The 27,118-nt window shown below is 40.5% G+C and overlaps 3 protein-coding genes and 1 non-coding gene across 5 annotated transcripts; 3 read left to right on the top strand and 1 right to left on the bottom strand.

The window, feature by feature from the left end:
- Nucleotides 1–1,739: 1,739 nt before the first annotated feature.
- LOC106712767 (proteolipid protein 2) lies at nt 1,740–3,372 on the bottom strand. 2 transcript variants are annotated; one of them, XM_045679016.1, is made up of 4 exons: nt 3,238–3,372; nt 2,882–3,032; nt 2,251–2,508; nt 1,740–1,903 (listed from the first exon to the last, which is right to left on the bottom strand). In XM_045679016.1, exons 2-4 carry the CDS (start codon nt 3,005–3,007, stop codon nt 1,817–1,819), a joined length of 471 nt encoding a protein of 156 aa, XP_045534972.1. In that variant the 5' UTR covers nt 3,008–3,032; nt 3,238–3,372; the 3' UTR covers nt 1,740–1,816. The 2 variants fall into 2 exon arrangements, with proteins under 2 accessions (XP_045534972.1, XP_045534977.1); XM_045679021.1 differs by lacking the exon at nt 3,238–3,372 and adding an exon at nt 3,172–3,193.
- A 425-nt stretch (nt 3,373–3,797) lies between these two features.
- LOC106712766 (mitochondrial uncoupling protein Bmcp) lies at nt 3,798–8,038 on the top strand. Its single transcript, XM_014505405.2, has 6 exons — nt 3,798–4,107; nt 4,419–4,566; nt 6,224–6,686; nt 6,768–6,854; nt 6,922–7,089; nt 7,171–8,038. The coding sequence occupies exons 1-5, from the start codon at nt 4,044–4,046 to the stop codon at nt 7,039–7,041; spliced, it is 882 nt and encodes a 293-aa protein (XP_014360891.2). The 5' UTR covers nt 3,798–4,043; the 3' UTR covers nt 7,042–7,089; nt 7,171–8,038.
- A 6,441-nt stretch (nt 8,039–14,479) lies between these two features.
- Nucleotides 14,480–14,598, top strand: LOC123721453. The gene has a single exon (XR_006756236.1). It is a non-coding gene; the product is annotated as a 5S ribosomal RNA (ribosomal RNA).
- Nucleotides 14,599–18,545: 3,947 nt separating this feature from the next.
- Nucleotides 18,546–23,814, top strand: LOC106712754 (golgin subfamily A member 6-like protein 1). The gene is made up of 17 exons (XM_045679751.1): nt 18,546–18,617; nt 19,520–19,633; nt 19,741–19,854; nt 19,987–20,064; nt 20,230–20,316; nt 20,431–20,571; nt 20,678–20,749; nt 21,041–21,154; nt 21,480–21,548; nt 21,654–21,764; nt 21,942–22,041; nt 22,153–22,250; nt 22,331–22,482; nt 22,570–22,707; nt 22,830–23,211; nt 23,422–23,607; nt 23,686–23,814. Exons 1-17 carry the CDS (start codon nt 18,561–18,563, stop codon nt 23,812–23,814), a joined length of 2,142 nt encoding a protein of 713 aa, XP_045535707.1. The 5' UTR covers nt 18,546–18,560.
- Nucleotides 23,815–27,118: the final 3,304 nt, after the last annotated feature.

Genomic DNA, 27,118 nt, shown 5'->3' with positions numbered 1-27,118 from the left:
AAAATAAGTAAATTTTGCAATTATTGTAATATTAGCTGTCACCCGCGACTGTCCGCGCGGTATTAAAAAAACGTAATAAGTCTATTTGTTCTTCCAGACTATGATCTACAACTGTGCCAAATTTCATCAAGATCTGTTGAGCCGTTCCGGAGATACCTTCAAACAAACATCCATCTAAACATTCGCATTTATAAAAGTAACGTTACCAGTGTCAGTTTTATATTTTTAATTGAGTTTGTAATAAAATTTCAACATTGTATGTACCCACCGCATTTTACTAATGTCACAAATTGTTAAAACTAAATGTGTATCGAAGCAATATTACTTAAGCTTAGTATTTATTATTTAAATATTAATTGAATTGTATTTTTTTTCACTTGTATACTTAATACATGTATATTTAATTCTCAAACAATCGTGGGCTGTATAACAAGCCAAGTTGTTTGTACATATTTATTTTATATTAATAATATACATCATGAATGTTGACAAATTGTTTTATTTAAACATGTATTTATTGCCCGATAATTAGTGTTCATAGATAATTGACTTTTTTTAATAAGGTAAGAACCTTATTATAGAAATTATCAGTTTTCAGAAGATTTAATTTCACAACCTGCTTCTACAATTAAAATCTATTTGTAAACGACGAACATCTTTATTAAACAAAAAAAACTTATTTGGCACAAATGTCGTAGCAAAAGTACTGAAAAAAACACAACATTAATTGTTAGAAATTGATATTTTAATATATTATCTTAAGAATAAATTAACAAGTACTTCAGTAAAAAAAAAAACAATTCAAACACTATGATTATCTTAGAAAATGCGTGAAATATTTTTAAATGCTTATAAATAACGTCAGGTATTCCATATAAGAAACTATAACCATTGGTTTCTGAGTCCAAGATTTCTGCATAAAACATATATCAAAAGGGTATTTTGGTCTCAGAAACCCAAGATAAGTGGTGTCTACCATCAAAAATATACTTATATATCAAAGCTAAATATAAAACATCTAAAAAGTACAATCATGTAACTGTGTCTTTTAAACGCGTTCAAACAGTCTATGTACCATTGAAAAATATATATAAAATAGTTACATAAATACATTGTCCAAAGTTGAATATTTTGTATATAAGTTTTTAAACATATATATATTAGGTTAAGGCACATTTTAAAAAATATATATTGTACATATTTTTGTGGCTCGTTAAATACCTTTCATATTACGATGAGTCCTATGTATAAGGGCCAAAGTAACAAATTGATTTTTACTTTATTATGTTAAAAGTTACCTCTTAGTTAACAACATATATTAAACAAAATACACATTTACAGGTGTAAATGTTATTTTTTTGCTAAAGTAAAAGGGCCTATGCGGCCTATTTTCCTCTATAAGGTACATAAGTTGTGCTTCAACTATATAATGTTAATACATAAAATATAAAAAAAAGTTATATTCAAGTGTAAATGTTAAAGAAGATCTCATAATACTGAAAAAGATAATTTTTTCTTCAATAATATTTAAATTAAGAAAAATATAAGCAATTCTTTAATAATAAATGGCACAAAGATTGCCAGTTGGTTTGTTGCTTGTCTTAAAAAGTGTTATCAAAAAATAACAGTAATGTCAATCTCAAACAACAACCAAAGAATTCATCTTAAAAATAAAAAAAAAATGTTATTTATGAAAAGTAAAATAATTAAAAAAAAAAAAAGAAAATAATACAGATTTTGTTTGGTTGAAACTTAACAGTTAATATAAATCTTAACCTAAATAAAACTAATTGAAATTGGTGTTGTCTGTGTAGGGTCACTGTGGGGGCAGACCTCGCTTCCATGACCTGTATTTCAGGTAGCCGTCGTAGCCGTATGCTATAATAGCGCACAGCCCAAAGAACTGCAAAGTAATTTTATTGTTTCTAAAAAACAGTGCTAATAAAATAATGTAGTAAATAGTCTAAGAAAATATCATGAAACTTCATCAATACACAGCTTCTTAAGAGCCTTAGGTAGGGGTGCTTCATCTTAATATAGAATTAGTGATATTAAAATTAATTATTGAAAATTACCTATAAATTATTCATCAAAGTGCCTAATGTTATAACTTCATAAACTCTAAATTCTTCGAAAATTATGTTATCTGTTCATGGAAATAACTTTTATCTTAATATTATCTTATCTATATCCCTAAATACATAGATTTGTAATTAAATATAAAAAAAATTAGTGTAAAGATAAACATACCCCAACAGCATATCCATTTTCTCCAACAGTTGTTGCAATAATTGACAATATAATATAAGCGAGTACCACAACACCACAGTAGAAGAACTCGAACTTCATCCACGGCAATCTGTCATATTTATCCACAAAGTGGAACATGTACATGCAGAAGAGAAACAGCGTGACAATGTTGGCCACCCAGTACAGTATGTTGTAGAAGATTGATGACAGCCATGCCCATGACACTTTCAAACATATGAATCCTATGAGGTTGCACAACTGAAATACATAATACATATTTTTTATGAATACTTAATTTATAACATATAATGATCGAATTGAACTACAACGAGTAATAGGTTTGTAACAGCAGGCACAAAATATAAAGAAAAACAAGGGTATTTCATAACAACTGAATTTGATTCACATATGTTTGAAATCTGAATTGATTAATTCAATTTAATGATGTTAAGTAAGCAGCTCCCTTCACTATGAAGCTCAAATTGATAATCAAATGTGGCCTATTAAATTGGCCCACTTATAATCAATAGTACTTTTAACTATTGAATAATTCCTTAAAATCAATGGATCAAATATTAGGTACTTGATATAGGCGTGTAAGTAATAAACATGAATGTTTAACCCAACATACCAGTTGTACTATTTTCAATATCCCAGGAAGTGTCTTCACATATCCTTTATCAAATCTTAAGACTTTCGGAGGAGGCGGTGCAGGGTTCGGTTCCTGCTGTACTTGGTTGGCATAACCATCAAACATTGTATTAACACTGCATAAACCTTACCTAGAACAAAATAATTGCACAAAAAAAAATGTATCCATCTTCCACTCTTGATCAGTGCTTTATGAAATTTACAGCAGAATCTTAAAGCAAACGTGTACTATATTATATTATGCTTGTTATTATTGTTCATATTACAAACTTTTTTACTTATAAAATTTTACGTTCTTTTAAATACATATGAAATATATTGATTGTTTTTTTTAACCTGAATATTAAAAATAAAAGAACAAACAAAAACTAAAATTCAAAACATTAAAATTAACAAGTAAAACAGAAAATTGAACCCAGAACCTTAGCCTAGCCTAATTGACACTGACAAGTTAGTGGACGTTGCAATTTAATTTTTAATTTTATGTCCTGGTAACATAGACCTTTAGGTCTTAACTCATAACGTTACAAAGAAAACAGACTTGACAGAATAAATGACTTAAAACCAGATAAAAGCAAAACCTTGAATCAAGACTATAATTAAGATTTTAGTGGTTTGTGGACGCTTTTCGCTGGTAGCCTTTCACAGCCATTATTTAAATAAGAAGATTCCTGCCGAACACATCGGACACCGGCTTACCTATAATTGAGAATTAGTTTTACACAAGTTGGGCTACATTCGATAGGATAAATCGGAAAAAAAATATGAATCTATTTCTGTTCGTCTATATAATTCTTAATCTGAGCTGTTCGTCTATGCTCTACATCAAAGAGTCAAAGAGTAAAGTTTTTTGCTCTATATGTCAATGCAAAACTATCATTTGTCTTTTGTCAGACTTGATAAAGTGACAGACTGATTTTTGAATGTCGCTCGATAAGAAATTCTTGCGGGTTAAGGTATTTAATGTGTTCATCATATTCTCAGAATGGAGTAATATTTGGTGTTGATGATGAAAGTAATCACACTAATTAAAATTCTCACGTAGCCGGATAAAGATAACCTCAGTGTTAAAACCCGGATACTGGTAACTGTAAACAAGTTGGCCGCTTGAAGAATTTAGTGTGCAAATAGTTTCGCATGTGATGGGAGATAGAGATTGGAGACCGTTTATTTATGGCGGCTTGGCCTCGATCGTGGCGGAGTTTGGTGAGATATATAACATATGTTTAACAAAAATAATTAACCTCATTACAATGCCCTGTTAATATATTTTGTTGCCGCATTTTGCAATGTTTTTTATATAAATTACTTTTGAGATTTCTCTTACAACAATACACCTTATATTGCAAAATTATACACTAAGAGCCTACCCTAAGTTAGGGGTGAAGGGCCATCATCAACCATGTTGGTCAAGTGTTGGTTGATTGACTTCACACATATTTTTTAATATCTTCGCAGTTTTAAAATATTAAATACGATTTCATATTTGTTAGCAATGGTATGTTTGTGTTGTTCAGGTACATTTCCAATTGACACAACAAAAACCCGTCTCCAGATCCAGGGTCAGAAGATAGATCCTCGACATGTGGAGCTCCGCTACACCGGCATGGTGGACTGCTTTGTGAAGACTTCCAGGCAGGAAGGAATCAAGGCATTGTATTGTGGGTAAGAAATAAATATGTTGTTTTTTATTCAAGTGTTTTGTCTACTGTCAGGGCTGGCGTTAGTGTAGGGTGCGGTTGGGAGACCGCTCAGGGCATTGGATAGATGAAAAATGAACACCACTGGCCTGTGAATTACACAGTACCACATAACCCTGTTAACCCAAAAACTAACCCCCAAAGGAAAAAAGAGGGTATAGAAATCTCACCCAGGACTCTAGTTGTGCTAAAAAAGTTACTGTCCACTGTCCTATTTTAATGTTTTTATGCATCAAGAATTGGAATGCTTTTTTATTTTGTAAATAGTATCTTTATATGCAAATATAAATTTTCGCTAGGTTCCATAAATCGTATGGGTGGTTTTTGTCTTCATATAAAAAAATGCCCATTGTTAATTTTGATAGAAAATCAAATAGTTATTGCACAGATATAGTCGCAGGCTCAAGCTAGTATATATGTATGTACAAATAATATGCAGATAAAATAAAAACAATAACAATATTGTATGTTAGAGACTATACAATCTTATCATTGCATCAGATTGTGACATCATACTCAGGCCATTGACGGCAGCGTGTCTGACATTACAGGTCCATGATAATAAGACTAACTACTAATTACGTCACATATTTGTTACATTTATAATTAAAAACACTTCTGTTATAAGTAAAATCTCTCTGACTTATCTGACAGCCTGAAAAGTTTATAGTGTTGCGGATGTCCATGGGCGTCGATGATCACTTTGGTGTTCCCGCCGCTCATTTGCCTCCTTCTCTTATAAAAATTACTAATTGTAGCCAGCGACTCTGTCTGCGCGGATTAAAAAAAAAACTTGATGAGTAACCTATCTGTTCTTCCAGAATATGTTCTATATCTAGGCCAAATTTCAGCAAGATCAGTTGAGCTCTTTTAAATATCTTTTAAGAAGCATCCATATAAACATTTGCATTTATAATATTATTAAAATTTAATATTTTTCCAATTTTTCTTTTTAATTACACTTGGTAAAACAATTTGATGTTAAATGTCTAGGTCACAGGTACATTTCTACTCTTTTTGCATAACTTTATGATTTTCAGTTAGATACTGTTTAACATCTATTACGCAAACTGTACCCTCATACGCAGAGTGCTAATTTTTCCTTGTGTGTTACCTTTTTGTTTAAAATTTTATTTTCGTTTACATAATGTAATTATATTTCTTACGTTACACGATATTCTGAAATCTTTACATTTACATAGATGTAATAAAATGTAGTGCCGACGTCGCAGTCGTTAGACATATGGAATTTCTATGATAAAAGGCTTAAGAATAATCCAATAATAAGATGATAAACCAGATAAGTGAACATTACTATACATATCACAAGGATGGAGACTAGGATTACTAATTATTATATTTATAAGTATAGTTATTAATGTATATCTGTCGGAGTTGATTCATTTGTCGATTGATTGATTTGTGGTAGTTCTTCGTTCCAGTTACCGGTTCGTACACGTAATTACACTCCGACCTTGATTAAATATATGGAAAGTTTCCATTGCCGTACTACAGTTTTGATGATTTGATTTTCTATAAGACTTTATTTTGTGAATATTTTAATGACATTTCTATGTATGGATGTGATACAATGGAATTTATGTGTCGCTGTATGCGTGCAGAATATGGCCGGCGGTGCTGCGGCAGGCGACGTACGGCACGATCAAGTTCGGGACGTACTACTCGCTGAAGAAGGCGCTGGGCGCGCGGCGCTCGGACGGCGGCGCGGCCGAGCACCTGCCCACCGACACGCTGTGCGCGGCGCTCGCCGGCGGCCTCTCCAGCGCCATCGCCAACCCCACCGACGTCCTCAAAGTGCGCATGCAGGTGGGCGACGAGAAGCGCAACCTGGTGCGGTGCTTCGTGTCCATCTACCGCGCGGAGGGCGTGGCGGGGCTGTGGCGCGGCGTGGGGCCGACGTCGCAGCGCGCGGCGCTCATCGCGGCCGTGGAGCTGCCCGTGTACGACGCGTGCAAGCGCCGTCTGCAGCCCGCGCTGGGCGACGCGCCGCTCAACCACCTCGCCTCCAGCCTGCTGGCCAGCCTCGGCAGCGCCGTCGCCAGCACGCCGCTCGACGTCGTGCGGGTAACATTGCTCTCGGCTTGCAGGTGCTTAAGTCTACATGTTGTAAATGGTGTCCGATATGTATGTTATTGAATGTTTCAGACGCGGCTAATGAACCAAAGAAACGTGAAAGACTCGCGGGGGCCGGCGCAGAGAATATATCGGGGCACTATCGACTGTTTCGTTCAGGTGAGCGTTCATCATCCAGCTCTATATAGGTAATCTGTGGTCAGGTGATAACACACACATTGTGCAGACGGTTCGCAACGAGGGTTTCCTGGCGCTGTACAAGGGGTTCGTGCCGACGTGGCTGCGCATGGGACCCTGGAACATCATCTTCTTCCTCACGTACGAGCAGCTGAAGCAGTTCTACTGAGCGCGCCGCGTCTCTCGCCTCCTCGGCGCCTGGCTACCTGCTTACAAGGTAAGAGTCGGCTAGTTATATATAGCTTCTCTCTAATGTTTTACTTTATGAATGAATATTACCGGGACATACTTGTTACAGATACAAAGGTCGGCATGGCGCTCGTGTCGGCTACACTAGCGCCATGCGGCAGAGAACCGACATTGTGATGTCGGCTTTCAGAGCCTTGCTTTATTCACATAGAATCTGCGTAATTATAGCCATTGAAGCACAACAATGGGATTTTCTTGTGTAATGTGGAGATGTATCTGTTATTTTGATAGATGGAGGTGTAACGTTTGTATGAAAAACTTTCCACAGTCGCGATAAAACAAGGTAAAGTGATTCTAACATATTGAAGTTTGTTATATATTGTAAAAAATGTATATTACGATCTTTCATATAAATAAATGAAAATGAAATATAAAACGGCTCACAAACACTGTGTCCGCAAAGAGTAGTTTCGAGCAGTCGGGACAGAACTCCTAGAACTCCTAGGCGAGTTCAAGGAGGGTGCGTGTAACTTACGTTGGTAACTACGTCGCCAACAAGTACTACGTCCATGATAACGTCTGCAGTCTGTGCAGTGCTTTCGTTGTTTTGTCGTTAAGAAGAGTCCTCGTTTAGGCAAGAAATTACTTGTTCTACATGTTTATGTAACTTTCGAGACATGAAGTTACTCTCCCAGGTCAACACTTTTACCTAATCGAATCATTTTGAGTTTTAACCGTTTTATATTTCGTTAAAAAACTGTTTAATTTAAAATAATTTCAAGTTATTTTGTCTCACTCTTTTCTGCGACATCATTAGAGTAAGTTTACAGGTACATAGTACCAACTATATATTAAGGACACTTCTTTGAGTAAACACTATGTATATTATTAGTACATAGAGATATAGTGTACACTGCAATACCCTTTTTTATAATTCTCAACTGTTTTTGATGTGAAACATCTATAGGATCACTTGTAAACCGAATTGTTAGCGTGGCGACGCTTGCCGTGGCGACGGGTCGCCACGCTATACTGAGGTATACTTATATATATGTTTTATTTTAATAATATAATATTTTATGCATATTACTTGTACACACTCGATGTTTCACATCTGCCAGGCGTCCCATGACGGCTCACAAGTTTTTTTTTGATGAAAAAATTGTCTCATCACTTTTTGCATTTCTACTGCTTTTCTTAGCATTTCTGACGCACTTTTTTATGTTATATTGCAAAATATCTGATTTTTTAGAAAATAATATATTTCTTCACCTACATAGTGTTTTTTTGTCAGGCTTTTACTGAACTGATTCAACGCAGTGTTATTTGTAGAGGTCTTATTTTACTTCAAATATATAATTGACGTAGACGTTTTATTATTTGAAGTAGACAATTGTATGTAATTTTGGAATTGGAACAGTTTAATTCTAACTTGCTTGAGAATTAAATTGATGTTTGTATTTGTGTTTTAAGTTTTGAAAGAATGTTTGTTTTCAAAATATAATCCATGTTTATAAAGGGTTGTTTTTCTATAGCCACTATATAAATATAATTTACAAAAACACTTATGTAACAATAACGACATTTCCCTGATTTTATTTTCTACATTTAATATTTTATGTTTACTTTTGTGAAGGTTCCTTATTAAAATAAAAGTATATAGATATATGTGATTGTGTTTAGAACACGCTAACTTATTGTGTAACTTTAATTACGTGTATATATTAAGTAGGTACAAAGAATCAGCCAAAATATTCCTGGAATAAAGATTTACAATGTTGAAAATAGTTTTATTTTATCCCCTACAGTATTAACTAGTTTGAAATTCTAGTAACAATAGATGGTAAGTAAACGTAGATTAAAAAAGTTAAACAGAAAAATACTATAAGATCCTATACATCTCATGAATTCGAGGAAACAAGTTTAGAATTAAACTATAAAATAGTAGTTAGCTTTTTCTAAGGTCAATATCACCTCTGAAGATAGATTTAAATTTCTTAAACGAACGAAAAGCATTATCTAAATTTGTCCTGCATTACGATAACGAGCAGAGAAAGGTAATTTTTTTCATTTTACTGTAAAATTTCTAATTTAATAAATGTTTTTTACCAATATTTTTACTTAGAGTATTTCCGTGTCCTCTCCTCCAAAGAGGTTAGAAAGAGTAATTTTAAAAGAACAAAACGAAAAGTCGCGTGACATGATGACGTAATCAACCATCAACTGTAATGTCGCATCACAACCTGGTTCATATGAAGATATTTGGTGATCAAGTAATAACTTTACAAACACAAGTATTATGAACAGCTGTCGGAGTAGAATTTAAATTAAGTAATGATGGAGGGAAATCTATCCGAGTGCGAGGCGATGCCGCAAGATGGCGGGCTGTGCGTGTGCAAGGGCGGCCCCACGCTCAATATACTGAAGGACGTACAGAGAGCCTACGAGCACAGGATAGAGCTGGTTAATAAGACTGGCGGGAGAAATAAATTGCAGGTAAAATTAGATTCACTTGCAAACGGTAGATCTGCATATAAAAGTTGTTATTTGTGTCACTCACCCAAGATTTACAATATAAATAACGGTCGCCCGGAAGTTCCTCAGCACAGAATAAAAAAAAAAACTTAAATACTCTCACGTGCATCAGTTACCTTCCTGTCAAAGTCCCTTCAAAATCGGTCCAGCCGTTCCGGAGATAACACGAAACAAACGCCGCCTTGCGGACAAACATACAGACAAAATATTAAAAACCTGGGTTTTCGCAATCCAGTTACGCACATCAGCAACGCAAATACATCACGTGTACGTAATATGATTTTTTTTTCGCACGACGCACATAGAGACACTCCAATTTTATTAATATAGAGTGATATGCCCTCATTCCACCTTCCTGTGGAGTTCAATTTCTCGAATAAGCCACACAATAGGTTGTGATTCAAATATGATATACCGTGATTTTTAATCGTACAAAAAGCAGACCCCACCACTATATGGGATACTAGGTAGGAAGACCGAGTAAGATTTAAAAGACAACTTATATTCAAAGCAGATTTATACCGGAATTACGAATAAGTTGTGCTGTGGGCAGGACTGGTTTTGCAAAAAACACGTGGTTTGCAGAAGGAGTTGGAGCTGCTGCGGTCGTGGGTGAGCGACCTGGTGGAGCAGAACGGGCTACTGGCGCGCGCCGTCGAGGAGATGGAGGCCGACATCTCCGCCAGGCTGGTGATGGAGCGCCGGCGGACCTCCGAGGTCGGTATCTTGTACAATTCAACCATGACGTAGGTGTGTGACAATACGTAAAAAGAACATGCTTCGCGTTTTTTATACTTTCTTTCTATGTGTGATTTCTCAGACAGACATTACTTTTAATGTAATATGAAGTCAACAAGAAAAATAAAAATATTTCATGATTTTGAGCTGAAATTTTTTTATGTGTGCGAGCTGGTCGGTGCGGCAAGTCGATATCCTTGTTGTTGCTGTGTGGTGGTGCTTGAGTGGGCGCGTGTGTGCGGGTGTTACAGCGCGAAGGCTCGCTGGTGGCGGAGGTGGGCGCGCTGCGGCGGCGACTGGAGCGCAAGGAGGCGGACGTGCGCGGATTGCTAGAGCTGCTGCGCCGGTTGCGCGACTACGACCGCCGCGACATACACGATATACGTTTCTACGACGTCACCGAGCGAGACATATTCGGATGCACCGGGTGAGGCTGACACTGTAGTAGACGGCTTTGTATAGATGTGTTCCAAACACGGGCAGTAGTGTATAACATTTTCTTATATTAACTCCACAAAAATAATGTTTCATGTGTACAATATCTGACTGACATAATGTTTATATTTGCAGGCAAACAGACATGGAGAACGATGACAACAGGCATGGTAGAAAAGAAGTTGAAAAACAAACCTTAAATAGATGACAAGAAGAATTTTATCACTTCCCGATTATAATTTATAACTTTGAAATGTATTTTATATTGTATACAACTTTACATTTTTATTATTTTAATATACATTTTTTCCATAAACGTTGTTTGATATGATTGGTATTTGACCAATCTAATAAACTTAGTCTTTTCGTAACTTTAATTCCAATATTCTACGTTCGATCGTCTGAGTGAGCCACACTCACCAATATTTCTTCGATTTATACACTCAATAATTTATAATTACTAATCTGTGAGTTCAGTCAGAACATTCAGAATAACAATTAAAACTTAATCCTTCTATAACCATAATATTGTTATTTGATAATAATCTGTGTTTTTTGATATTGGAATTTGTATACAATGACAACTTAAAGTGGATTACAAATAAGAATGATTGTTGCAGTGGGAGCAGAAGAAAGGTGTTCGTGATAAAATAAATGAACTGAAGCTCCTCAACGACGCGTTGCAAAAAGAAAACTACACGAAAGAGAGGTATGTGTGCATTATTAAAACAAAATAAGAGATTTGCAACTTCAGAAGCTGTATTATACAAAGTATAAATGATCAAGCAGAGGAGTGAGATTGACATCTAAAAGAATGGTTCAGAAGAGAGGAGTATAATGTAACTCCGTTCTTCAGCTGTGCAATGCAATTTTTCTAACTCTTTCTCAATAACAGGGAAATAAGAAAATTGTCGAACGACATCCAGCAATGTGAGCACACTATCGCCGCTCTCAAGAAAGAAATTACGATAAGCAGGTAAATATATTTTTTTAGTCAGAAAAGTGAAATTTATCAAAAATTGCTTTATTTATTTTGTTTCAGAACTGTGCCTACCAAAGATGAGGAAGTCATGACAGAAGTCAGCTCTCCTATTCCGCAGGTAAATTGATTTAAGCTTGGAATAAATAAAAGTAAAGAATAGATTTTCCAACATGTGAAACTGTAAAAAAACGAATTAAAAAATGTATCATTCGATGAAATGTTTCTCAAACGCGATTTGTCAAAGCTATCGGTGCGTACATTGTTCGTATGTTTGTTGGTGCAACGTATTGTGTGATCGGTGTAGTGCGAGGACATAGTGCCGGAGCAGGACTACTGCGGGGGGTGGCCGGCGCGCCCGCAGACCCCTCGCGCCCCGCACGCCCCGCACCCCCCGCACCCCCCGCCGCACCCACCGCACCCCCCGCACGCCCCGCACCTCGACCTCAGCCACAAGGCAGGTGCCGCTCTACATTTATATTACTTACTACATCTTTTACAATATGAATAAAAGCAGTAGAGTAGCAATCGTCGTCTAGTGAATATACTCCCTACTGTTGTATGTATTAAGGGCGAAGCGACAAGTACTATAAGTATGTATGGGCGTGTGTGGTGCGCAGTGGAGCGAGGAGAGCGTGCGCGCGGTGCGCAAGCAGAACGTGGAGCTGAAGGAGGAGGTGCGCGCGGTGAGCCAGCTGTGCGGCGCGCTGTACGAGCAGCGCCACGCCGCGCAGCTGCGTCTGCAGTTCAAGGACGACATCATCCGCGAGATGCGCCGCCAGCTGCGCCAGGCCAAGGCCAAGGTGCGCCCTCGACGTACTTCCAGACCGCATCACCACTAGCGCGGCTAGCGGTTCATTGCCTTGCTCTCTGCCAGGTTTCTTTGGCACACCCATTGTTTGATACTTTACACTTAATCACGATGTTGATTGTAATGAGTGTTTGTGGTCTGACAGCGCGACCATTGCTTCCAGCTGGAGCTGGGTAAGTGCACGAAGTCCGCGCCGAAGCCGCTGTCGGCGGAGCGCGAGGACGGCAGCGGGGCTGCGGGTGGTGCAGGTGGTGCTGGTGTTGTGGGCTGCGTGCGCCGCCAGCCGCGCCGCAGCCGACATGACATCGAGTGGGAGTGTCACAGCCACGAAGCCTCCCCCGACGACACTGACTCCATTAAAGTCGACTGATGAATTACTTGTTATGTTTCTGAGTCGTCCACTAGTTCAATGTTACTATCTGATAAAATATGTTTTAGTGTGCAGCGCGTTTAATATTTATTTTTAATAAGTTTTGTACAATTTTTGTAATGTATTAAACTACCTCATTATTAATAAATATAATTTATGATTTTAAATTTCGTTTTTGTTTTTTTTTTTACAAATAAAAATCAACCCTTGATATTTGTTTGGCCACTAACTTCCTATTGCATCATCGATTGCTGGCTCTTTATTCCGCCTGTTGTAAATCTGTGGTACTGAAAGTTGGCACGATCTAGTTTAGCAACCACTTTTTTGGAGAACGTAACAGTCGATCGGGAAAATTACCTTTCAAATACTAGTTACCAGATTTAATTGGACAATACGATAAATAATTATAACTTGAAAAATTTGTATTTTATTTGTTACAGAGGGATGCGCAGCGTGGCTGGAGGGTGTGTGGAGCGCGACGTGGGGCGGGGCCCGCCACGTCCACGCCTAACACCAGCCGCGTTGCAGACTTCTCGCTCGTAGAACCTGTGTGTGTACACTGCATCATTCACGTTACTATTTGCATTGGCAAAAATAAACGATGATTTTTACAACTAGAATGTTACTACACTCATCTCATTAATAAAATGTAGTAGGTACTTCTATGTTCAAATATCAACACTAACATCATTTTATTAATTATAATCCAATATTAATAGCCTTCAAACGAGTCGATACCTCTATTGGACGACTCCTCGGCTGCAGCAGAGCGCGCCGAGGTTGAGGATAAAAGGAGGTGCAGCCCCAACTGCCAGAAGAAAGAGTCCCTCAAAATAATAAGGAAGGTGTGCAAGTGTGCTGTTAAACGCAAGAGCAAAACCCGCACAAGTGTAAGCTTCAATGGGTGAGCAATTATAACACCTTCTTTTTCGTTTGTATTCAAATTTCTCTAAAATAATGAAAACTTTTCCTGATATAAACTTTGCTTCTATTGTATTGTATTTTATAGAGATGAGAGGCGAAAAGGGATCGTTGACAACTCGGGATCTGACGTAAGTAACAAAAAAGTAAGCTGTTGTTTTACATCACAATGCACCCAAACATTGAGGATCATTTACGATAAGTAAGCATTAGGAATGTAGGCTCTTTATTACTAACAGATAAAATATTTCTCCTCGAATAAACGTTTCGCGACTATCTAGAAAGTTCAAACCAAACCGTTTAGATCCTAATTACATTTCAGACCTGTTTATCTGTGACGAAAGTGAATATTATTACTGCTCTTACAAACTTGCGGCTTATGTATATAGATTTTTCATACGTTAGTAAATAACTTTGTTCTTATAATTAATATGATATAAATAATTATATTTATGCTAGTCGTCAGAGGGTTTCGCATTAGACCCGCAGACAGGCGGCGGGAAGGGTCTGGCGCGGCGCAATCTGTGTGACTGCGGACTTTACAAACGAGCAGATGTTACTTCCTCAGAGTTAGTAGCTTTTTATTTGGTAAACACTTGATAATGTATGTTAAATTAGACTCTGTGGTCGCCAACGTCCATACCACGTTGAAAACACCGGTTCTCGTCCGATCACCGAAGTTAAGCAACGTCGGGCGCGGTCAGTACTTGGATGGGTGACCGCCTGGGAACACCGCGTGTTGTTGGCTTTTTTTCTTTTTAAAAGAAAATGGGTTTAAGCTTTTGTTTATTCGAATAAAAAGAAAGCTGACTGTTTTAAACATTTTTAAGGACTAAGGACACAGGATTCGTCCCGGAGGGCTCTGCTGAGGTTACGGAGGACACTAAGGAGCGGAACAGCAATGCCATGCCATGTGGCAAGCTGTGTCACGCCACAGACTCATTACTTGTCAAAGAAATGGCAAAGTTACGTCTGTGCTCCGGCGCCGAAGATGACATCGAACATAAGAAACAAACGAATGAACATAATGAGTGCGTGATTTTATTCTATTCTTGTCTATTGTTTTAATCGTCTTTAGTTTGGTGTAGCTTGGTCAATATATCCATGTTCTCTGCGGTGTAATTTAAACCTTGTTTCCACACAGCAGGGACAAGGAGTCGAAGTCGAGTCGAGACAATAATGGATCACTTGAGGTATTTAATATTGCAATCATTTTTATTTTTTTATCAAATCAACGCCTAAACAAGAAATACTTTTAGATATTATTTTTAATTATTACATTAATAATTAATAAAATAATTGGTCAGTTGTCCCCGGAGCCGGTGGCCATCTTTGGCCGAGGCGGTGGTAAGTGCGGCCCGAAATGCCGCAGACGAGATACCTTGCTCGTCATCGAGCCGGCTGCGCGGTGTCTCTGCTTTCCAGATAAAGATAAGCGGAGTAAGAGGATACGAAGCCACAGCTTTGATGGGTGTGTTGCCATATTTTTTCAAAGTAGTAACGATTCGTTATAGTTAAATAATTGTCATTTAGTACTGTCGGGTTAGAAGATGCCGAGGAACCGGTATGTGTAGCAATATTTTATAATAAAGTGAACTTCTGTACAAAATAACACTGTTAATCTAAATAAAACTAACATAAAATAAAATTACATAGAATGCGATAAATAAAACAGTGTAACATAGCAATAACATAAGTAGTGATATAGATAATTTGGGACGTGAATAGGATCAGAGTTTATGTGGCAGTTTGTCACAGACGTCTGCCGTGAGAGCCGTCCGAGAGATTTCTGAAGTAGAATGGAACCATTGAGAGGGATTTATTCCACATTCAAACTCTGCTGAAATCTAAATAGTTCTTCTTGGAACCTAATAAAGTACACACGTCTTGAAAAACCTTGACTACCTTTCGTGACAAATGTTTGCAATAATATTTACAGACATGAAAAACGAGAAAATACACAAGATGGTGTCTCAAACGTAAGATTTTTTTAAATAATTCAATCGTTCATAGAATAGAGATTTGGTTGAGATTACACATAATAATATAAAATACCCATCTTTGGCCATTGGTGACGACCACCATCTTTGACTAATATCTTAATGGTTAAAAGAACGGACATCTAATCCCGTGGTTGCGGGTTCGAGTGACGCCACTTGATCCTAGAACCGACACAAAGCTAAGTTAGCTTGTAAGGAATGGTTATAAAAAAATATTAGTTTGTTTCAAATAATCTGTTAATACTTTAAATTAAAAATGTTCGTCTAAAATATTATAGTCAAACTTATGTACCTATACATTTTCAGCAGGAACATTCCAAAGATAAAAGCAAAGATACTAAAGTTCACTGCGAATGCTTAAAAGTGATGAAAGCGGGGGAAAAGAGAAAAATAAAAAATGCAGCTTTGGTTAGGTGAGTTGTCTTAACTCCTTTTTCCTTTATATTTCTATTTTTATTGTGTTGATATTCATGTTTAGGGTTGCCAGGTCGCCAAACCTAATAGCCGGACAGACCAGCCAGTTTGGCCGGACACGACCGTTAGTCGACTTTCGTCGCCCGCGCTCGGCTATTCTCGTTTGCGAAATGTAAAAAGCCGGACAACCCGGACACCGTTTATTTTGGCCGGACACGCAATCAAAAAGCCTACCTATGTCCGGCTTTATCCCGACGCCTGGCAACGCTATTCATGTTGATGTTGATGTCGTTTTTACAGAGACGAGAAGAAACAGTCGAAGAATCAATGTGGACAAAATGTAAGTTAATTGTTAATACATTTTTTTTTATTGTTATGAGAAAAATAATGATAGTTGCAGATAAAATATTATAACCACTAGATGCTAGATTATAGTTATACTTGCAATATTTGATTTCCCGTAGTTCTTAGTTTTGAACACTAATTGTCATTTCACGACACATTGACTAAATCTTGTGTACAAGTACATGTAAGTATTGTGGACTGCATTTTCTTTGTGTTAGATATAGAATTGGCATATTTATGTCACAAAGATCGACTTGGCAACGTTTCAAGTTGTAAAATTAAATAGTAAAAGTTTTAGTTGCATTTTTATTTGTACAGTCAGCAGACAAAATCTTTTTTTAATAAATAGCTAACGTGTTAAAAAATAAAACATTTTTTCAGAATTTTATATAAGACACTACTACTTATTTTAAATATTGCTCTAATAATGTGAGAAAATTTCTCTATTTGAAGGTTTTTCAAGGACTTAAAAGGTCTATTTTTCAGACATTTTAGTGAAGATCATCACAAAACTCACTGGAGCTATTTATTTTGTGCGCCGATACACGACTAAGTGTAAAATGGTGGTTTAGGCATCAACTGGATATGACAAAAATCGATGCATGTCTCTTTTGTATACAATATGCAAAATTTTGTCACATAATTTGTGGACTGTATCGGAGACATGAATGGCTCGCGGTGTTACGCCGGCGCCGGCGTGGCGACGCGGCGGAAGTGTCACGTCTGTGGCGAGACATATTTTTATATTCGTTGCGTGTAACCGTTCTATCTGATCACATTACAAAGAATTGTTTTTATGGAATAAAATATCCAGCAAATCAACTAGAGGATTTGGATAGAGCCAATTTATATTTTAGTGAATTGCTAACTAATTATAATTTTTTTTATAACATTTTTGTAATGTTATAATATTTTATCTTATTAACAGTGCCTTTTACGAATGACTGTTTATTTTGTAAAAGTTTTCATATTCTTAATATCTTTTTAACGTCAAACTAACATTCCTTTTAATTAGGATAAATAACCAGATACGTTTTTCTTCTTCTTCCAGTGCCTCTTCAGTCTTGAAGGTTGGCCGCTAACTTGGAAAATTAATGATCGTTTTTATGAATGCCTTATTTATAGCCGGAGCGTTGACCTGTCCGGTCTATGATCAGATCGCGTGTGGGCTTCAGCCTCAGCCCACAAGCCATCAGCCACAAATAAAATATACAAAACGAAGCGTCAGATAAATTTAACAGTTTAAACTTTAATTTGACGCGGTAGAACATAATACAAGAATAGCTGTACAAGTGGAGCTGTTTCAGTGGCAAATCTCTCATGGTAATATTTATAAGAGCACAGGCGTAGGAATAAACTAGTTTCTATCTGAGGTCTATCGCAACTGTTACTGCAAAAGAAATACTAATAAAGTTAATTACTACGTGCATCGTTAAACATAATTTACCAAATATAGATCTCAAGTGATTCCACGGTGAGTGACTAGTTAAGCACGGCAAGGGGCCGATGTTAGAAATATTTATGTTTGTTATTTGTAGCGCGCCATATTCATCAGGTTAGGGGGAGATGGGAATAAAGTACAAGTGGGGCAGCAGCCGCTTCCGTCGCACATCCAAAATAATTCTTATACTGCGCTGCAGCGACTGCGCGACGCAACACAAGGCGCACGCGCAGACGCGCTGCACTCAATCATAGCCTGTCATTGCGCGCGCCGCATGTGAAAACAAAACACGTATAAGTTATGAATACTAAGTGCATTTGCGCGCGAAATTTCACTTACGAGTAATTAAAACAATAATTTATGTAATGATAATGTTTGTTTTGCTGAAAATTAAAGTGAAATAATTTTGTTTTAATTTCTTTAGTATAAATTAGAATTATTTAGTAGACTGAGTAGTTGTAAGAAGCATTTTTTGTTGTGTTTGTTTTTGTGTGAAATAATTGCATCAAAATGATGTTCAATGGGCTGTTTGTGTGCGGAGATTCCGACACGAGCGATTTTGCCAAAGTAAGTTTTCTGATTAAGTTTTTCTTTCTTAAGTTATGCATTGATGGCTTTTATGTCTACTTTATTCATGTTTAGATTTAGTACAATTTAACTAACAAAGTGTAATATACACGTGATCCAGTGATATTTGATGCCTGTACAAACAGTCGGTTTCAGCTATTTGATACAGTTTTATTCCACAACTTGAGGAGATGCCACACATCGTGTGACACATTTGCGTCGCGTCGTCACCGCGTCGTTCGTGTGGCATCTTTGTAGAAATTTACACATTTTAAATTGTAAACTCCTTGTTAATAATCAGGTACAACATCGCATATTAAGTTGTATTAAATCAATTGTAGGTACTTATATAGAAATAAAATTTCGCAATCGTTTCACAAGTCTAGTTATCAAAAAAGTTTGTATTCAAAATATTTAATCTTGATGTTTTCTAAAGTGATGGAGTTAAGTGAAGCCAGTGGAGTTTAGAACAAAAAGTTGTTGTGAAAATCGACTTCTAGTTGAGCTCTACTGAAAATAAATATTCAGCGTAAAACGGAAACAGACTTTTTGTTCTAAACTGTTTCACTTTTCAACAGGAAGTCGTAGTCAGTTGATTGATTGCTCAAAAACATGTATGTGATGATATTTCAAAGGAAATGGTTTATGTTGTTTTTTATCACTGTTTGAAAGCAGTTTTGACACACGGTGGCAACGCCAACGTCTGTGCTAATTGCAATCTAGTCGTGACTCATCATGTAGGTACATTATCTAGTTAGTGGTAACTGAAAGAGGGGAGAATTTTGTACAAAGTCTAGTATTTACACAGGATAACCATAATGTGCATGTGCTAGATTCCAGACACAGTAAGACATGTCTTTGATACTTGATATGTCTAGACATTTTCCTATGTCTTTGTACAGGAGAGTATCGGTGCGTCTAGCGGCACTGGCAGCGGTGTCAGTGATGGCACTGGCGCCAGCGAGCATTGCGCCACCGATTGCCTGCAGAGCAAGCTGCTTTCCACAATGCGGATTGTACGTACTCTGAATCGAGAATACCTTCCTTCCTTATAAAAATAGAGACATTGGCTGTCCCAGACGTTAAGACGACCATGTGTATGATGCTTGTGCCTGTTTTGCAGTTGGAGAATAAGGAGGAGACGATCCGCGTGCAGGCGCAGAGTCTGGCGGTAGCGCAGCAGAGGATCGCCGCGCTCACCGAGCGCGCTGAATACTACCGCCGCCAGCTAGACCAGGTGCACACTGCATGTAGCTGTCTTACTCCCTCATTTAACTCCAGGAAGATAGAGATAGAAACCACTTCTTTGTAGCCATAGATTTTTCTTATTGGTCTTTATTTCTAAATATGTTTGTTTCATGGTTATCAGAGCCAGCAGTCGCCGCGATGTCCAGACCCTCGGCCGGTGCACACGGCGGACATGTGTATAAACACGGACATGCACCAGGTCAGTCGTCTACACGCACAGACACTGCTACAGTACTATTACTCCGATACATCGATGTACTTTTTTATTTAAACGTTTTGTAAAGTGCATGCAACAGCTTAAATTGTGTGTAGCCAGTTAAGAGTTTGTCGTGTAACTCCATCAAAAGAAATGGGATTATTTTAGGAGGAGATGTGTCAAAAGAAGATCGTGTCCACTCTGCGGGACAATCTGTCCGTTATTGAGGAACTGTACAGGGAATGCTTTTATGAGGTAAGATGTTACTAAAAAAATATATTGTTTCGCGTAAAATTGAGTCAAATTGTTCTAATGTATTTGATTACGAGTTATTATATTTGTTTATTATTTAACGTGTTTATTTTGCAGACAGCAAAGCAAGAAGAGTTAATAGATTTACTTCGTAAGTCATGCGCAGATGTCAAGTCTATGGAGAGACACAAAAGTGAGCAGATTGGTCACTTGCAGCATGTCGTTCACAGTCAGAAATGGTCTCTCGATAAATGTCAGGTGAGACTGACAATCATTTGGAATTATAACGTTCCGCATCACTCTAAATTTAATAAAATGTATGTGCAAATTGTATCTAATTAAAATCAATAATTTTTAATTGCAGGATATCGCAACGGAAGTGGAGACTTTGAAAGCGGAAATATCAAATTTCCTCAACAACTCCAACCACGACTCGGTATTGCCACTAACCGGTGTGCTTTTCCTGTGTTGCCACTAACATCGTTTCCATAATTTTTAAGAATAAGATGGTGCATATTCATACATTACTCGTTATTATAACGTAGTTATTAACTATGTGCTAAAAATAAAATCAATTAATGCGACATTATTTATTTATATTGTAATTAATTAACCTTGCAAGGTGGACTATGTTTTTAACGTATTATAAGACATATACAACATATTTAATACATGTTTATGTAAATAATAAAGACGTTAAGTGCAGCCGGTGGTTTGATTGGGGCAGGGCATGTGGGAGGCGCAGGGGGTGCAGGGGGTTCAGGGGGTGCGCGGCGAGGAGCTGGCGGCGGACGTGCAGCAAGTGGCCGCACAGCTGCTGCGCCTGCGGGACCTGCTCGCTGTGCGTTAACCTTTATGTTCTAACATGTCAGCTCTCTCATACAGATGACTTCATATATTGGGATACAAAGAGCGCAAAGCACTATTAGAGTAAAATGAGTTTGACCATTTTCTTTACGACCGACGGATATAAACTAAATACCGATTTACGTACCCTTAGATGTTCACCGCTAAAGCTTGTCTATTGTGTAACATACATTTACTTGTGCGTCTATGTTGATATGGATTAGGACAAGAACGCTAATTAGTGATTCTCTTCACATTTTTAGTTAGTGTAATCAAATGTATTATTGATCGCAAATAAAAATATTTATATATTTGTTTAGCAGAGTGACTGCATTTGCGGATTGAAGGAAGAAAACATTAAACTACGTCAGAGAAACGAAGAGTTGGAGGTAAAAAAGATAACGAATTTGTTACATTTTGAATTTTAATTTAGTAATTAAGAGCTAAAGTGCTGTTGTATATTTTCCATGTAATATTTAACTGTATTTCATTAGGTAACAGACAAAGAGTTGCGGAGACGAGTTCAGGAGCTGGAGAAAGCTCTGCAGGATAAAAACAAGGAGAACGAAAAATTCGAGCAGCAACTCGACGTGAAGGAGCGAGAGGTAATTGTGCTGTGACGCTTAAAGAATTCGCGATAACTTTTGATTTGGCGGTGGACTGAAAGTTTACCTTTGTTTTATTCATATTGAGTGTTTATTGATGGCAATACTTAAGTGTCTCAGTATATTAGACTTTAGAGAAAATATATAATTGTATGTGAGCGTGTGCGCATGTCTCAGGGTCGGCACATGGCGCAGCAGGTGACGGTGCTGCGGCAGAAGTACATGGATCAGGTGACCACGTGCGAGTCCCACACCGCACAGTTGCAGCACTGTCAAGGTTTGTCCCTTTCATATATTCCTTTACGCTGCTCTACAACGATGATGTTATACTTTCACATAGCGTCAGAGACGGGAGTTTGTATTATGAAGACAGTAAACACCGTTCCAGCGTCGCTGACGAGCAAGTGCGGCGAGTTGGAGCAGCTGCAGCGCGAGGTCGCCGAGCTGCGGGAACGGCTCAGCACGGCGCAGCTCGCCGCACAGCAAGTGAGTACTGCTCGTGGTGACATGTAGCGGATGTAGCGGTCATCGTAACATATTTGCTATCACGTGTTTGCGTGGGGCAGGAGGGGGAGGTGCGCGAGGAGGTGCGCGTCCTGTCGCGTGCGGTGTGCGCCTGGCGCTCGCAGCTGGCGACCTGCCAACAGCGCATGCGCCGTCTGGAGGTCGAGCTGCAGCAGGCGCGCGAACACTGCGACCATCTCGCCGAACATTACCGGTAATGTGCAGCGGCAACCACTTCATATAGGTAAACTTTTAAAAATGTTACTTTCTAACTGTGGCTCCCCTGTGCCGTGCGGTGCAGGGAGAAGGAGGGCAGCGTGGTGCGGCTGCAGCAGGAGCTGGAGGAGGCTCACGGGCGCGGCGCGGCGCTGTGCGGGGAGACGCGCGCGCTGGTGGCCGGCCTGCGCTGCTGGCTGCGCAGACACCGGGAACGCATACGGTAACATTGCACCATTGCTCGGTCTCGCACTCGCTATACCAAATATTTTTATCATCTTTTGTAATATTATTATTATTTATTCAAATCGTTATCCTTATGCTCACAATAAATGTTATTTTTAGTGAACAAGAGGATAAAATAAGCGAGCAGGACGAGCTGATCCGCGCGCTGCAGCTGTCGTCGCGGGGCGCGGCGGCGGGCCCCGGCGAGGAGCGGCCCTGCTGCTCCCGCGCCCGCCGCCCCGCCGCGGAGGAAGCGGGACGGGACGATGGCGCCGCGGCGCGCGGGAGCGAGAGGTCCGCCTGCAACGAGTGCGATGTGCTCCAGCAGACGAGCAGCGCGAGAGCCGCCGAAGTCCAACACTATTCAGAGTATTGCCGCGCGGAGGGACAGAGAGGCCCGAGGCGAGACCCCACGAGTGGAAGCGAGACGACGAACCGCTCGTTCCCGCCTAAACCACCCAGAAGAGTCTTGAAGAAAAAGAGACCACCGTCCAACGCAGACGTAAGTATATATTTCTTATATAAATTGTTGTAACGTTAGCTGGCGCATGTTTAAAGAATTTGTTTATATTTTCGGTTGTCCAAATTTTGTAGGCCGGTCTTCTATAAAAGAAAAGGAACGGCGTCCTATTCTTTGTACCATAAATTACGTAAAGGACGAATACGATAAGAAAGAAGTAGAGAGGATCCCAATAAGAGTGTTATATTGTAGTGCAACTGGTTGCGGTGCGAGGTGGCGGTGCAGCGGCCGGTGCGGTGTGACGCCACCACTGACGGCAGCAGTGCGCAGTGCGCCTCCCCCGCGTCCCCCGCATCCCCCGCCCGCCGACTGCGCAGCGCCTCCTGCGGCCGCGACACATCCTCCCTCTGCCACTGCTGGCCCACCTCCGAACGGAACGTGCGTAATTCGCTTCCGTATTATTAATCGAGGGGAAATAATCGTAACATGTCAGAAATATAAAGTGTATTGTTGCAGCGCGAGGTGTCCGCCGCGGAGGAGCTGCTGGAGCGCGTGGAGGGCGCCCGGCACGCGCTGCACGACGCGCACGCGCGCTGGCGCTCGCACACCGACACCAGCGCGCGCGCGCACCGACACCGACACTGACACCGACACCGACACTGACACTCGCAACCGTAGCACCTGTTGTAGTTACTAGTGACATAAGTACGGGTCAAACTTGGATCACGTACACGTACACCTCGACGTATGTTAACGCAAAGGGAGACGTGACTGTTCATGCATTTGTCTAATATATTTATATATTATAACAATATGAAGACTGATTGATGTAAATAAAACGTTACCGTGAGTTAAGATCATATTTTAACTGGAAACACTGAATGTTGCTTTTATTGTTAAATCTTGTACAACTCGAACAAGCTCAAGGAGACACGAAATCCCAGAGCGACCTAAATAAGTGCCCATAGAATTGAAATCGGTTTGAGAGTCAAAGAAAATACAATGTTTATGTTGATATGGACGGGTTGAGAGATGTGTTTTATATTGTAACAGTATTGTTTGCTAGTCTTAATTTATTTTTAAACGAATTTGTTAGAATATACATTTTTTTTTTGTTTATATACATTGTTCTTAAAATTTTATAATTTTTTTCATTCATTTCCACTCTTTAATTCTCCCCTGTGATATTAAATTTGAGTTGTTTTTTTATTTCCACGATTAATGACATACAAATGTGAGAGTCACAATACAAGAAAAAGTCAATAATAAAATAAAAAACAACAATTGTCATATTAATTTATTTATAATACATAAAAACCACAAAAAAAACATTTTTTTACAAATTTGCTAAATTATTTACAAATTTTAACTAGGATTATTTTCAGCTGACGATGTGTTTAAAATATTTTGATCTGATTTTCATTATTATTCTCTAGTTAACTTTATTATTTCAATGCGTTGAAAAATTATAATTATAAAAATACGTGGAAATGTCACACTGCGAAGTAAGTTACACTAACACAAAATATGTCTTTGGCAGAACTTTAAGCTTTAATACTTTTCCAAAGTATAGAAAAAAACATAAATTAATGATCACTTTAACAAAAAAATGTTGTCATCTACGTGTTTATGAAACATATTGGTCCTTCGAGTCGGATACACAATACAGTGAAGAAAGTACACAAGTGTACGAAAGTCATATACCCAAATTGTAGTCTTACTATAAGATGATAATTGACTAGGCGAGTGATCACATCTATGTCTGACATAATGTAGGTACTATTGATGTGACTAGGTTAATGTGTTAATTTTCATTTATACTCGGAATGATTCAAAGAGTCAATGAAATATTAATAATAAAATGACGCGAATTAAAGTATTTCTACATCCTGTTAAAATTCGTTGCGTAAAGGTAAACGCACATTACTAAACGAAGTGGACGAATGCGCGTTTACCTTTAATCTCTTAATGTTTATTGGCAAGGAATATAAAACGATAAAGCAGGTTATACTGAAAAATAGCAAAATTTCAAATAAATTGAGCATTGTTTAAAAAGTTAGTTATCATTGTAGTCCTTTTTTAAAATATGGTTTGGACGATCATAAATTTGATATAAAAAGAAATTGCAAGGAATCGTAGCTGCCACTGATGTTTGAATGTTGTGTACGATGCGTGCGGCGTGCGGGCGGTGTGCGGGCGACGTGCGTGCGGTGTGCGGGCGACGTGCGTGCGGTGTGCGGGCGACGTGCGTGCGGCGTGCGGGCGTCGTGCGGGCGACGTGCGGGCGTCGTGCGGCGCTCACTTGGTCCAGCCGCGCCACATGGAGGCGAGCGAGGCGGCGGCCGAGGTGACGAGCGAGGAGGCGAGGGCGGGGGCGGGGCCGGGGGCGGGGGCGGGGGCGGGCGGGCTGCAGCTCAGCTCCTCAGTCTCCAGCTGCAACACAACACCTCTCAGTTAGCGGAGCTCGACATGCGACTGCAGTCAGCGGGAGGTGCGGAGTACTGACGTGTGCGGCGTCCGGCCAGCTGAGGTGCTCCGGCGGCTCGGGGTCCTCGCGGTCCTCGCACTCCGCGCTCTGCCACGCCTCCGCCCACTGCGCCGCGCACCACGCCCACCGCCCCAGCCACGGCTCCACACTGACACACACATTATTATTGTACCGATTTATATAAATATTGCTATTGATTTTTAAAAAATGATGAAGTGAGCGAACCGGCCGAGTGCGGGGTCGTCGGCGACGGCGGCGAGCGCGAGCGCGTGCAGACCGCCGAAGACGCCGTGCGAGGCCAGCGGCGAGGGCGCGCGCTCCGGGGAGTGCGGGGGCGGGGGCGGGGGCGGGGTGTGCGGCGCCTCCGCCCCCAGCCGCCGCACGCCGGCGCGCGCGCAGAGAGCCGCCGCACACGCGCGCAGCCGCCGCACCGGGCCGCCCCACGCGCGCGCCGCGCTGTACTCGCTGCCGACATACTACTTATTAAAATAAACCGGTCACCAAACATTGACACCAGTCATCTGCGTTAGTTACACGAGAGTGCGAGTGTGAGATGTGAGGTGTGTGGGGACGTACGTGAGGGAGATGGCGTGCGGCGTGCGCAGGTCGAGGGTCCAGGCGAGGAGCGCGACGAGCTGCGCGGCGAGCTGGAGGGCGGCGGTCACTTACGTGAGGGAGATGGCGTGCGGCGTGCGCAGGTCGAGGGTCCAGGCGAGGAGCGCGACGAGCTGCGCGGCGAGCTGGAGGGCGGCGGTCACTTACGTGAGGGAGATGGCGTGCGGCGTGCGCAGGTCGAGGGTCCAGGCGAGGAGCGCGACGAGCTGCGCGGCGAGCTGGAGGGCGGCGGTCACTTACGTGAGGGAGATGGCGTGCGGCGTGCGCAGGTCGAGGGTCCAGGCGAGGAGCGCGACGAGCTGCGCGGCGAGCTGGAGGGCGGCGGTCACTTACGTGAGGGAGATGGCGTGCGGCGTGCGCAGGTCGAGGGTCCAGGCGAGGAGCGCGACGAGCTGCGCGGCGAGCTGGAGGGCGGCGGTCACTTACGTGAGGGAGATGGCGTGCGGCGTGCGCAGGTCGAGGGTCCAGGCGAGGAGCGCGACGAGCTGCGCGGCGAGCTGGAGGGCGGCGGTCACTTACGTGAGGGAGATGGCGTGCGGCGTGCGCAGGTCGAGGGTCCAGGCGAGGAGCGCGACGAGCTGCGCGGCGAGCTGGAGGGCGGCGGTCACTTACGTGAGGGAGATGGCGTGCGGCGTGCGCAGGTCGAGGGTCCAGGCGAGGAGCGCGACGAGCTGCGCGGCGAGCTGGAGGGCGGCGGTCACTTACGTGAGGGAGATGGCGTGCGGCGTGCGCAGGTCGAGGGTCCAGGCGAGGAGCGCGACGAGCTGCGCGGCGAGCTGGAGGGCGGCGGTCACTTACGTGAGGGAGATGGCGTGCGGCGTGCGCAGGTCGAGGGTCCAGGCGAGG

Source organism: Papilio machaon, chromosome 1, assembly GCF_912999745.1.
Source record: "Papilio machaon chromosome 1, ilPapMach1.1, whole genome shotgun sequence".
In the NCBI taxonomy this organism is placed as follows: Eukaryota; Metazoa; Arthropoda; class Insecta; order Lepidoptera; family Papilionidae; genus Papilio; species Papilio machaon.
This window is presented reverse-complemented; position numbering and strand designations above follow the sequence as displayed.

Bases quoted from the DNA above. Each gene is read 5' to 3' on its own strand.
- LOC106712767 (XM_045679016.1), bottom strand. From the start codon at position 3,007: ATGTTTGATGGTTATGCCAACCAAGTACAGCAGGAACCGAACCCTGCA. The intron at 2,509-2,881 runs GTATGTTGGGTT...TATGTATTTCAG, and splicing joins TATTGAAAATAGTACAACTG to TTGTGCAACCTCATAGGATT. The intron at 1,904-2,250 runs GTATGTTTATCT...ATTACTTTGCAG, and splicing joins AAAATGGATATGCTGTTGGG to TTCTTTGGGCTGTGCGCTAT.
- LOC106712766 (XM_014505405.2), top strand. From the start codon at position 4,044: ATGGGAGATAGAGATTGGAGACCGTTTATTTATGGCGGCTTGGCCTCG. The intron at 6,687-6,767 runs GTAACATTGCTC...TGAATGTTTCAG, and splicing joins CGCCGCTCGACGTCGTGCGG to ACGCGGCTAATGAACCAAAG. The intron at 6,855-6,921 runs GTGAGCGTTCAT...CACATTGTGCAG, and splicing joins CTATCGACTGTTTCGTTCAG to ACGGTTCGCAACGAGGGTTT.
- LOC106712754 (XM_045679751.1), top strand. From the start codon at position 18,561: ATGATGTTCAATGGGCTGTTTGTGTGCGGAGATTCCGACACGAGCGAT. The intron at 21,765-21,941 runs GTAATTGTGCTG...CGCATGTCTCAG, and splicing joins TCGACGTGAAGGAGCGAGAG to GGTCGGCACATGGCGCAGCA. The intron at 22,042-22,152 runs GTTTGTCCCTTT...ACACCGTTCCAG, and splicing joins ACAGTTGCAGCACTGTCAAG to CGTCGCTGACGAGCAAGTGC.